The 12,500-nt window shown below is 45.8% G+C and overlaps 4 protein-coding genes across 4 annotated transcripts; 2 read left to right on the forward strand and 2 right to left on the reverse strand.

Annotated features, from left to right (window-relative positions):
• Window positions 1-1,534: 1,534 nt before the first annotated feature.
• On the forward strand, window positions 1,535-2,820 carry LOC125954882 (larval cuticle protein 1-like). Its single transcript, XM_049685533.1, has 2 exons — window positions 1,535-2,445; window positions 2,524-2,820. The coding sequence occupies exons 1-2, from the start codon at window positions 2,300-2,302 to the stop codon at window positions 2,762-2,764; spliced, it is 387 nt and encodes a 128-aa protein (XP_049541490.1). The 5' UTR covers window positions 1,535-2,299; the 3' UTR covers window positions 2,765-2,820.
• Window positions 2,821-4,006: 1,186 nt separating this feature from the next.
• Window positions 4,007-4,716, reverse strand: LOC125954881 (larval cuticle protein 65Ag1-like). The gene is made up of 3 exons (XM_049685532.1): window positions 4,687-4,716; window positions 4,483-4,610; window positions 4,007-4,403 (listed from the first exon to the last, which is right to left on the reverse strand). The coding sequence occupies exons 1-3, from the start codon at window positions 4,693-4,695 to the stop codon at window positions 4,145-4,147; spliced, it is 396 nt and encodes a 131-aa protein (XP_049541489.1). The 5' UTR covers window positions 4,696-4,716; the 3' UTR covers window positions 4,007-4,144.
• Window positions 4,717-7,737: 3,021 nt separating this feature from the next.
• LOC125954884 (endocuticle structural glycoprotein ABD-5-like) lies at window positions 7,738-8,222 on the forward strand. The gene is made up of 2 exons (XM_049685535.1): window positions 7,738-7,776; window positions 7,852-8,222. The coding sequence occupies exons 1-2, from the start codon at window positions 7,768-7,770 to the stop codon at window positions 8,212-8,214; spliced, it is 372 nt and encodes a 123-aa protein (XP_049541492.1). The 5' UTR covers window positions 7,738-7,767; the 3' UTR covers window positions 8,215-8,222.
• Window positions 8,223-9,350: 1,128 nt separating this feature from the next.
• Window positions 9,351-10,850, reverse strand: LOC125954893 (endocuticle structural glycoprotein ABD-5-like). Its single transcript, XM_049685545.1, has 3 exons — window positions 10,690-10,850; window positions 9,731-9,846; window positions 9,351-9,641 (listed from the first exon to the last, which is right to left on the reverse strand). Exons 1-3 carry the CDS (start codon window positions 10,699-10,701, stop codon window positions 9,458-9,460), a joined length of 312 nt encoding a protein of 103 aa, XP_049541502.1. The 5' UTR covers window positions 10,702-10,850; the 3' UTR covers window positions 9,351-9,457.
• Between the last annotated feature and the right edge of the window lie 1,650 nt (window positions 10,851-12,500).

Genomic DNA, 12,500 nt, shown 5'->3' on the forward strand with positions numbered 1-12,500 from the left:
CTCTAGCAATCGAAATTCATATTATCCTCCTACTCAGGTCTATCAGCGTTCGGTGGTGACTGTTGTGCGCCTGGCTGTGGCCCCAAAAAACCGGCCCCGGAGGAAGCAAAAGGAGTCTAGTGTAGCACTCCCCACGCCGGCACGGCGTGATATGTGTTGTGGAAGCTCCCTGAAGAGCAGCCTTTCGCCGTGCTCGACGGAGAGAGAGAGATAGAGAGAGAGAGAGAGCGGTTCAACCGACGGACCGACAGCGACGAGGGAGTTGGAACAACCATTCACAAACTGTTGGCCAGGGAGGGTGGCCGGACTGCGAGCTGGTTAACCTTGAAAGTAGCTTCTTCATCTTTCTCCGGGCGCACACACAAACAGCGAGTGGATCAGTGGATCGAGCAACAGCACGTGGAGAGAAGGGAGGGGGTAGGACACTGGACGGCTGGACGGCCGAGGAAACCTGCTCCGAACACGCTGCTCGCCATCGCACTGTGCGCGTCTGCTCATAAGTCACATTTTAGTATTAATTTATGCATAAGGATGGCTTACGAAAAAGCCGTCGCATGTTACTGAAGTGCCGGAGAGAAGTCGTAGTCGTCGTGGTTACTACTCGCCACACGGCCTATTCCCGGGATCCCCGTTCCCCCCATTTTTGGCAAATATTCTGGAACACACCACCAACGAAGGACGTTCCGACGTTACCATGGCGACCTGGCGCGGCCGAAGAGATGCTCCTTCAAACTGTTTCACCAGCTGCTGCGTTCGGTCATCCTCCATTTTTAGGATTGCTGCGATGACATTGGCGTCGGCGGCAGTCGCTGGCAACCTGATGGAGGTCCGATAATCTCCCCAGCAAACACTCTCCGATAATCTCGTCATCGTCATCATCATCGTCGTCGTCGTCGCCAGCGGTCTCGTGGTGATGCATCGATTATGTCAGCGTGCATCGTTGGCCTCAACCATGGTGGCAGCAGCGGCAGCGGCGGCGACGGCAGTGGGATTAACCTGCCTACCAGCGGACAATTTGGACGTTTACTGCCTTCAAGCAGCGGCGACCTACATCTCGCGGCACCGTCACCCGATTGACTTCGGTGGGATCTCCGCGTGTTTTTGTCTCTTCCCTTCTTTATCGTTTTCGTTTTCTTCTTCTCTGGAGCCGTAGTAGAGAGGACACTCGGTCGCATCTACCCAACGAACGAGCCTGTTTCGCAAGGCCCCGTGGGCTCGCTTTGACATCGAAGTTCGAACGACAAAGTCCCGTCGCCCCGGTCGCCAGTTGGGGGTGCCAGGTCAAAACGCACACGCCACGGTTCCACCCATCCTCAGCTCAGCGCAGGTTGGCGTCTCGGCCCCTGCGTCATCTAAATATTAATTCCAGAAGAGAGACACGAACAACTGCGTCGATGATGTCCTCATACCGTGTGTCGTCGAAGGTGCAACGCGAGTTACATCATCCTGTACCGATCGTCTTGCTCTCGTCGCCATCTTCGCATCGACGTCTTGTCGGTTGCACTGCCAATGGGTACAGAACAGGACTGGACAGGCAGTTCGAAGCTAGCAGTAGAACAAGAAGTGTCGCATGATAATAATCTCTGTTTTTTCTCGTCACCAACAGAATCGTTCGCATTCCTTCCGGGATTCGTCGAATCATGCCACGAGAAGAAGGGGGTTACATTCCAACACCCACCAACAGCACGGCTTGCGTAATGGTGCGCTGCGCTCAAATCTCTTATCAAGACCAAAACCGATGGCGCCGCCTGCTTAGCATACTGTTTAGCGTCGTTGAATAACAGCGAGATGCGCGACTTCTGGCCACTCCGCCAGCTGCTGGCTAGCCTCGAATGAGTGGACGCGAAACGAAAACGGAACGGTGTTCGGTCGATTCCATTGTCTTCAACGAATTCCAGCTTCTAACCCGGAGTCGACTCGACATTGGCGTCGGTGGACAAATCATCGCTGGATGATTGCATGAATATTCAATGGATCTATATATGTGAGACGATTCAAGATAAAGCGGTGCTACTAGCGAAGAGTAGAAAAAAATGCTAAAAATACCGCGCAGAATCACCTTGAAGCAAGGATCAAGCGATGCAGCCGCACCTCCGGTTGACCATCGACAGAACGACTGGCAGACGAGACGCTCTGTGACAGCGGCAAGTGGTCGATGGTGTGTGGTTTTTGGCACGGAATGGTCCGTATGTTTGTGCGAGCTGGTTAAGACATCACAAAGATCGATCGATCGATAGATGGATTCAAAAATATGATGTTTTAAGACGCGAACGGGTCGCTGCTTGCTGTCAGTATCACGATGAAGCTTGCTGGAGAAGCTACGACGATCGGCCTCACTTGGTTGCTGTGGCTCAGCATAGTATCGGCCGCACCAGCCTCGGAGGATTCGGAGGCGTTGCTGGTCAATTACGAGAGTGTCCAGATGCGCGAGATGTATCGCTTTATGTGAGTAAAGAACGCGGCACGAAATCCCACCAGAATGCCGGACATCCGTTATAATGTGTCGTTTCCGGTTCGAAAAAGGTACGAAACGGATGATGGACAGTACCGGGAGGAAGTAGGAATGCTGGTAAACGTTGGCACACCGGACGAAGAGCTGATGACGATGGGTCGGTACGGATACACGAGCAAGGACGGTACGGAGGTGATGGTGATGTACACGAGCGGCAAGAACGGTTATCGAGCACGGACGGTCAGCAGCCGTAGCAGTTCCTGGGACTCTGGGGCAAAGAAGAAGGCATTGCTGTCGTTGCTCATGGGCTGAGGACTTGTAGGTGAGGAAACGCCAGTACCTAATACTATTAAGTGCAGTTGAGATTGTTTACCTCTGTTAAAGTTATCTTATGTTTTGGTTCAAATGCTGCACTATCACTTTAAGAACAGTGCTTTAAGCAATAAACAATATTTCGATTCTAGATGGTTCAATGTGGCATTACACAGCTGGAGCTGTATTTCGTTGAAGTAATGATATGTTATATGATTACAGAATGCTGTTGTTTCGCTAAGTATAGCATAGTTTCGATGCTTTTAATATAATGGTAGTGTACTGAGCATCTTTGTTCTCTCCACGGAATATCTGCCTGCTCTCTACTATTGATAGCCATAGTCTTCTAGAAGCAGCCTCTAAATGTTCCACTCCATATCATTAACAGGGCACTTAACTTGCTCACTGTATCGTTGTCCTGATCAAATTGTTATGCTTTTCGCCTGCCTCGAAATCCGTGCCTTATCCCACCAGTGACAGCAGGACCGTTTCTTTTATTCCTTGTGCATAAACGGGTTGCGGTAAAACCTGAATAGCAGTCACTGCAGCCCCTTCCTTCGGCCGGTACCCATTCTCATCCGCCTCAAAATCAACCCGATACGTTTCACCATTTGATGTCCTGTAGCTATACCAACCGCTAACACGCATCACGCCCGTCACGGGATCGATTCGACCGGTTTCTTCGCGTTCCTGTCCATCTTTGGTTTGGTAGCTACGAGTATGCAAGGAAAAGGGTCTGTACAGTTACGGTACCCCGTGAACCCGCTGGAAGGTACTTACGAGAATCTGTATCCATAGCTGGTTTGGATGTTTTCGTATCGAACCAGATCGCCATCGATCGGTGCTGCGATTACAGAAGCAGCGCCAAGTATCAGTAACAGAAAGATACACTAAAAAGGGAAGGTAAACAAAAAATCAATATGACAAATTCCCATAAAACGGGTTTTAATTAAAATTACCTTAAACATTTTCGTCGCTGTAGACAGAGCTGTTGTCGGTTCGAGAGCCGAAATGTTTCTGCAAAATCGCGACAAAGCGTAGCGCATCCGAAGAAACACCGGACCCGGCGATCGTTATATGTTGATTAGCGCGTGAAAGTTTAGGAGAGATGGGTCTCAGCATGAGCAGCGCCGAGTGCCGAGCACCTCGCCGAGGTCGACACCATTAATCTGTTGGAATGGAAGGTTTCATTTGGGCAACACTCGTCTTCGTTGGGCGGTGGGCTAAAACAGGTTTGTATTTTGGTTTCGTGAATCTTCTTACATCAGCTAAAGTTAACACCTTAAACAGGGGATTTACAGTAACGTTTCTAGCCTCAATACGTCTAATGATGAGCCGTTTCGCATTGTTAAATTATCTTACTAACTATCACAACAATTCTTATCCTATTAACGATAGTAACACTTTTCTCGAGATAGTGTCGGTCAGCGGAGACAGTACGCTGAAGGCATCCGGATCCGAAAGATTGGCACCGGGCAGATGTACTCCCAGTGGTCGGAATCCGTTTTCGTCCGCCACGTACTTCACCTGATACTGAACACCATCGGGACCGGTGTACCGATACCAGCCAGTGATCACCAGCTTCCCGTCGTTCCATCGTACGGTCTCATCCCGCCACTGTCCATCTTTGGTTCGATATCTGCGGAGAGGCCACTGCCGTTCGGTAAGTTAAATTTGCAACACTCGACTTTTCGCACCAGGCTGGAGGTTCGACTTACGAGAATGCTTGTCCCTGTGGTTCGCTTGCCAGCTCAAAAATGTCCAAATTACTATCAACGGCCGTAGCCGGGCGTGCGATGATTCTGTTCAGCCACACCAGCAGGCACAGGACACCGTACACTAGCTCCTACGGAACAGAGAGAAAGAAACAACGTTGAAGTAACTGAGTGATCGCCATACAACTCCGCTTCAGCGCTTGTTACCTTCCTCATGTTGACCTGTTGACGGCAGTTTCCCGGTGACGACTGACTATCGGTGAACGGTTCAGATGCTCAAACGCCACGCAGTTCGCTGAACTGGCGCGTCCCTCTCTGATTGAAAGGCAAACAGACAAAAAAAACATAGCCAACATCGATTCGCTTAAGGTTACGTAGGAATCCTGAGATGACGGTATCATATTCACTAGTTTAAATGCCAAATAGCACACGAATTCGCTTACCACTTTTACATACCCAGCAGGTGTGCGTGACGAGATGTGCGTCAAGAGGCGAAAGTAAGCTAGTGAAACCAATTCGTTCTGCTGAACAGTCGTTTGGATATGGAATGCGTTACCCTGCTACAGGATTCTTTCCTCACACACAAACATTCATCGATCGATTAGATACTAACACGAATGAAATTCAAGGCTCACAATTTTTGGTGAGTTTTAAATGGCATCCAACATACCGCTGCGGCGCACAATGGCCGTTTCTGTGTTGGTGATAATTTGTACCGTGCTTGCGAATATATCGACTCACGCTTTTTCCACCAAATAAAAGAGTGAAAGTGAGTTTGCCATGGCACTCCTCTCGGCACTCCTCTCGGCACACATCAAAGTTGGTCTACGATTATATCAGAAATGTTGTGAAGCATACTAAATCGAATTAACAATGTAAGTTACAGCAATCATTGAGCATGTGTCTGAATGCATGGTAATGTCTATTATGTTTACAACAAGATGCATACTATCTAGTAACCATAGATATCTATATAAGACTCTACACTAGCCCAAAAAAGAATTGATGGTTATTCGACTGAATGCGCAAAGGTTTCTGCTTCTGATAATGTCAGCTTCGTAGCTCTTTGTAGCTACCGGCAATAGGTCATGGTGGAATCTTGGCAAATTTATCACAACAAACTGCAAAAAGCACTTAATTCATTTTATGCGTTACGAGATACCATGCTTTAGAATAAAGCAACATCATTCAAAGGCTAAAACAGCGAGGAAATAAAAACGGCTTTATGAAGCGAACGCTTGATACGAGAAGCCAAAGAAATAGAACCAAGATACACACGGTTTTTGCATTCTGTTTGTCCTGTCATCTTCCAAAACTTGGCGGTTCGCGATTTATCCCTAAAGGATCTTCTATTTAGCATTCGATGTGTGGTGGGCGGCTGTTCCAAAACCTGTTTCAATCTGAACTCCCAAGGTGCGATTTCCTGGGATTCTTTTCCGTCCAGGCTGTGGACACACTCAGATGTAGTGAACCAATGAACCGTGTTAGATAAATAAGTTTGCAAATTCTACACGTTGCATGTTGAATGGACTGACGGTGAATAGATTCGAGGTATCTTCGTAGTGTAGGTATTTGAGAATACGACGTCCCAAGCCTGTTCACAGATAAAAGACGCTCTACCAAGTTGCAGCTCATCAGTATAAATTCCACTCTCAAAGCAGCTTGTCTAACTGGGGAGTGATTGCCGCAGAAATGGTAAGAAATGTCCACTTAAAATCGTTTTATCAAAGTTAATCCTCCAGCATCAACATAACTTTCGTTCCAGCAACCCCCAAGATGTTATTCATCATTGTTGACACTTTTATCGCTGTTAAGTGTACTGAATGCCGCTCCATTCGGCAATGTGGCTAGTAATCTGGTGTTTTACTTCAGTGATAATTTCGAAAATGGCCACAGCATTGCATATCGCACAAACGATGGACAGTTTTTTAGTGAACATAGTTTGATCGTTCCCTCGACTGGAACCCGTGTGGTGTTTCGAAGCTACGAGTATACGGATGATGACGGACAAACTCACAAGTACAGCTATGTGTCGGACGGGGATCGATATCGTGTCCGGAAAATCTATCCCCTGACCTCAGCGGATGTAGTCGCTACGGGCCCTGCTGAGCCGTACAGTACTCCTGGAAGCGCAAAACCAAGTGCTCCTTTCCTCAAAAACCCGTACGCCGGGCCAACAGGAGATCCGCTCTCTTCTCTAGCTATTCCACCAATTCTACCAAATCCACCAACACCATTGCCTTCTTTTGGCCCTGAGGGGTCTTATATTAGTGGAACAGCTCCTAGTGGTTCTCAACCTCCCACGGAAGCTGCACCAGCTCCTCCACCTCTGCCTTCATATCCACCCCTGCCTTCATACGCACCCTCGATGAAACCATCATCCGAAACTGGCATACTATCCACGAAATTACTGTGTTCCGCTCTTGGTGCTTGTGTCACTGATTAGTAATAGAGAAATTAATAAAAAGGAAAGAACGGAAGGTAATACGTATTGGTTTCATTTTTTGTTTGTGATTTGCTAAAATAGTCAAATTCAATTTTGGTTCAGTATAAAAAGGCATTTCGTGGCATACATATCATAAAAAAGATCATACTGAATTTGTGATATCGTTAAAGTTGATTGAGAATTGATTGTTTTAAAAATGATCAGTGACTATGTTGAGCTAATAGCATAACAACGAGCATACTCAAATTAATACCGACGTTTGTTGTTTCCAGGGCGAAATCATATCACGCTCAGAGCAAACTAATCGCATGTTGTGCACCAATTTCGGCGAAGAATCTATATCATCCGATCGAGTGGAAATAATGTAGCATGAACACAGCATCATCTCCAACCTGTTCTGGAAACCTGTTCTTCCGCTGGCCTTACTTAAGGTGTTTTAGATACGCATCTGCTTTCGCTGTTATATGATGGCTATTTCCGGAATGATTTGTAAATTTACATTCGAACACTATCTACTAACATGATCAAAAGATTGTTTTAAAAAAAACCGATCAAGTTTTACTAAAGCACGACCTAACAATTCTACGAGCATTGAATAGAACCTCAGCGTAACCTCATGTAACCTCTTTGCTTCCTGCAAACCATTACCACGACTGCAAATGACCTTCATTAGCGTCTTTAAAGCATCTGGTTTAGGTCGTAAGCCGGCCGGGTGAATGTGTAAACCGAAAGACAGCATCTTAAGCGACGAACCCGCTCGTGGTCAGCTTCTGTGTTTCGGTTGCACGAACGCGATCGGCATATCGTTTTCAGCGTTGGTCGTCGTCACACCACAGTAATCGATGAAGATGGTAAGCAATCAAACGATCGACCGGTTGAATCTTGCGTTTGAGCGTCGTTTCTGAGTTTTTTCATTCGTTCCACAGCGCGGGCTTACGTTCGGCCTTCTGATTGTCTGCGTCCTTGCTGCCGTTGAGTCGGGCGTTCGGGCTGCTCCGGCTACAGACTTGGACGAAAATTTGATTTTCTTCGAGAACAATCAAGATGAGAAGGGTTACAACTTTGCGTACAAAACGAAAGACGGCCAGTTCCGGGAGGAGCAGGGTGTCATCAATCCGGAAACGGGAGTGCTGACGGTGTCGGGAGTGTACGGATACGAAGGTCCGGATGGAAAAACTTACGAGTACAATTATGAGTCCGATGAGAATGGGTATCGTATTGTGACTAAGCCGCCGCCCGTAGGCTTTGCTCCGATCCCTAACGCAGTGCTGCTCTCCCTCGTCGGATAAACGAGTGATCGAAGCATCGGAAGTCATGATGGAATGTTCCTGACAATAAAGTGATTTTCGGTACCAAACTGAAACGTTTGATTGTTAAACGTTTTGCGGTTATTCGCGTGTTTGTCCACCATGGGCAATCTACAGTATTGTCTAATCTGCATGATCAATAGAACCAAAGAGCAATGTTTACATAATCTGTTATGACGAGAGGTGCAACGAGAGGTGTAGGAAGTGATCGAGTTCGCTTAACAGATGGAGCAACGTTCGTTGCTAATTTACTAAAGGTTGTTTATAATCCATCTGTTCGTCATCAAAAGATCTGTTCCAACCACTTTTTTGTAGTTTTATGCATGTCAATCCAACAGTCAGTTTGGAAACATTCATGAAGTTACAATAGGTTCAAAAGATTGCATTTAAATGATGGTTTAACGAGCAATGTACAATTCCTCCGGGCAACCCAAAAACAGGACATTGAAATGGTGATAAAAGCAGTCATTACAAGCCATGATAGGCGATAAAAGATAAAAAAGCATAAATGATTTGTTGCGGACAACACGATGATTTTGAATTGTCCTCTGATTATTTAATATACGAGCAGCATCGTTGAGTGATGGGACATTAATTTGCTGATAATTTCTGCTGAAAACCGACAGTTGCTGATGGAGCGGATCGTCGTCCAAGAAATGAATCGTACAACGTCAACGAAACGTTTAAACGCTAAAAACCTGTTACCCAACGGTAAGAGTTGGATTTCCCATTTATGCTTTCTCGCGCTTTGGAGCTTTTGCTGTAAAACTCCTGCTCCTTGCTGAACTTTGCTAAGCTATGAACTCGTTCAGCATCACTTTGAAGCCTTGCAGAGGATGTTTTCTAACGAAACATTCAATCTCCAAATGCCCCGCAACGTCTTGGTGATCTGTGTCTTCAAGCAGATATGGTTTCAGCAAAGCAACCGGGCACCCCTTGGCCAATTGCATACTTTCAGAGTTTTTGTCATTCGAAATATCCCTGCTCTCACTTTAGCCGCCAAATTATTTAAAAAAAGGTTTATCCTTTTAATTTTGCGATGAATTTGCGGAATTAATTGATGATCTAACGGGTGTTTGTGATATCACAATAATTGAAAAGAAGACCAGCAACGTTCGTATTGTTTTACAATTGAGTCTTTAATGCATTGTCATTTTGATTGGTCAAAATCTCGCTGTATTCCCTGCCGATGGCTTCAAACGGAACGATATGATGCGGTGCAAGCTTACAGCTTGGTAACGGTCGGACGGTATCCCTTCTCGTCGGCAACGTAATCCACTCGGTATCGCTGACCAGTCGGATCGGTGTACTCGTACGATCCCTTCACCGAAAGCGACGGCTCCTCGGCACCTTCGATCTGCTTGAGTTCTCCCTGCTCCTCGCGCTTCTGTCCATCGCTCTGCTCGTAGCTGTTAATTAGGCGAATTTTAAGGTAGAACATACATTAACCAGAGACCTTAAGCGGACGAACCCGATCAAAAGGGGGTATAAGACTTACGCAAACTGGTAGCTTCCGTCGACGTTGTTGTCATTGGTGAACTGCACTAGCTGAACCTCATCCTGTGGGCGAGCGATGACGCAGCTGAACACGGCCAGAGCAACGAAGATGGCGATCTAGACGAAATCGATGTTAAAAAATAATGCCGATAAAGAGGCTCTTTAGTCTATCACACTCTAAGCATGTCGCGATGCTTTCTGTCTATTCTCCAGCCATGCGCCGTTTGAATGGTCGATGACCGAAAGATGCGCCCGAAGGGGTTAGTGCTAAAATATGTTGCGATAAGTCTAATTTATGTTTGCCAGAACAACCGAAATTTTTGTAGGAAGATGCGCCACAAGCGGCCGCCGAAACATGGCGCAGGAAATGGTCCTGCTTATAGAGAGGACATAACTTTGGATTTCCTGTTGATCCCGGATTCTACCGTTTTGCTTTTGACCCTCTGCATAATTCATTAGATATTCATTCAGTTGCCGAATTTTATGTGTTGTTCAAGCCTTATGACTTCTATGTTTTTATATTAATTTGAATTAACTACAAACACCGTTGATGCAACGATTTTTTTAAATCATTCTTTGTAAAACATAAAAGATTGTAAAATTGTATAGTAAACCAAATCAATCCAATCGATTTTGTTCGTAAGATCACTTTAAACGATCGAACACAACTTCCTAACACAATTTTATCTATTACTCAACTAAACAATCCCAATCTCATAAATTCTTCCGATATAATCTACCGAATTGCAAGAATTAATGGGAACCACTAGCCAAATAATTTTCTATGTTTCTTCAACATACGTCTTGCACATAACTCGGCACAAAACTGTAGAAATATCACCAACCAACTTGAGTAAAAACACAATTTGAATCAACTCACTGCACAGCTTCGACAACGTAACGCACACTCTATTGCAACACATGCAGCCCTCTCACTGGCTTCACGTTCGCTCAACTCACCACGTGCTTCATTTTGCAGACTTTCGGCGATCCTTCCGACACGATAAACGGGTTGGTCCTTGCTGCTTGCTTCTTTCACCAGCGAAAGCGAGATGTGAGGCTGCCGTTGGCGGCGCACTTGCGTACCTTGCGCGGACAGAATAATAAACGGAGAAGATGCTTACCAGCTCCTTTTATACCGCTGATTCCTCACGCCAATCGTGAACCGTGGGCACAAACGGCAAATAAGAGGCTTGAGGCGGCACCGGAGAAGAGATACCGGGAACGATCACCGCGATGAGGCAGGAAGCGGGGAGACTCAGATGACATGGCCGCAATCGGCACCATTTATCACGTGCTCGGGTGCTAGTGCTGCTCGTTTGCATATTTGTATGTATGGTTTGCGATGTATTTGTGTGTTTGTGCGACCGTGTGTCGTCTTTGGATGAGTCTATAGACCTTTGAATGACACTCGCAGCATCAGTACGCGGCAGTAGCAGCGGCAGTATTAGGCTTTGCATGTTTTTTTTTTATTTTGGGTGACCACCGAATGTTGCGCGAGATGAGCACGTCTTTTGCCATCGAGCGCGCGCCCTCACTTCGTGCCGGGACCACGCACGTCGATGCTTATCGACCAGGGGTCAGAGTTGGAGGACGGTAGTTGACAGTAGCGCGTGCCGTTTGGAACATGGATGAACGGTTTGATGCGTCCGCTAGTAACACCCGATCTGAAGCTAGTCGGAATGATTTTTTCTGTTAACAGATGAAAGTGATCGGTTTGTTAGAAAACGCTGCTTTTGTTCTAACGGTTTGGCCTACGGGATCATAGGAGCCGCTGACAAGACAAGACATAAATGGAGGTTTATTCGATTCGGCTTCATGATTTTTTGGCTATCACTTGGAGCAAAAAACTTTCCCCCGATGGCACTGTTGCTACACAAAGTTATGCACAGTGAAGGGTACTTTTGTTATTATCATGTAAAAAGGAGAATGCAATTGAATTACCTCAGTATGCCAAGGTTATACACTGGAGGAATGCTGCTGACAAAGACGGACGGATGGAGTAGCAATAAAAATGTCACCTTGCCAAATTCCCAATGACCGCAACGATCTCAGATTGATTGCTTCCGGTGCGAGTGAAGAAGTTCCGGTGAGAATATTTAAATTTTGTCATCTTAAATCGCCTTTGAAGGCGTTAAATAAAGTCCAATATTATAGTTAAGTAAATTCATTCCAGGTTTTCATTGCAGTTCGCATATCAATAAAATCCTATTGCATGTATTTTTTTTGTTTAACTTAACCCAAGAACTCTGTAACATTTTTCAAATTTCCCTGAAACATACAAATCGTATTTACATTATTTCAAAAGATACAAAATCCAATCGGTTTGATGATCCTTCTGAATAATTGATCATGTAAAATCATAATCAATTCCGAATATTTTGCAATGCATATCCTTGCGAAAAAGACAGCACATTCGTTCGATTAATCCGATGTAACGTGCCGCGGTGGCTTATGAAAGATGAACCGGATGGCTTATGAAATCCAAAACACACATAGTTAAACGCAATTATGTTGCTACCAATTAGCGACTCGATGCCAATGCAAACCATAAATTAGCAGCTTTGTGTGAAGTAACAATGCTGCAGCGTAATGCGAATTTTGAATTCCTCCCATGCGCTGCCAAGGTAGAAAGATGGGGCAGATGCGGATGGCTCCTCTACCAACGAAAAACGGAGAAAACGACCAACAGACCGCTTATCAAGAGGTGGTTTCGTAGGTGGTTGAGATAGTGTGTTTGACAGATCAAATAAACGGCGCGTCCAAGAGCT

Source organism: Anopheles darlingi, chromosome 3, assembly GCF_943734745.1.
Source record: "Anopheles darlingi chromosome 3, idAnoDarlMG_H_01, whole genome shotgun sequence".
Classification (NCBI taxonomy): domain Eukaryota; kingdom Metazoa; phylum Arthropoda; class Insecta; order Diptera; family Culicidae; genus Anopheles; species Anopheles darlingi.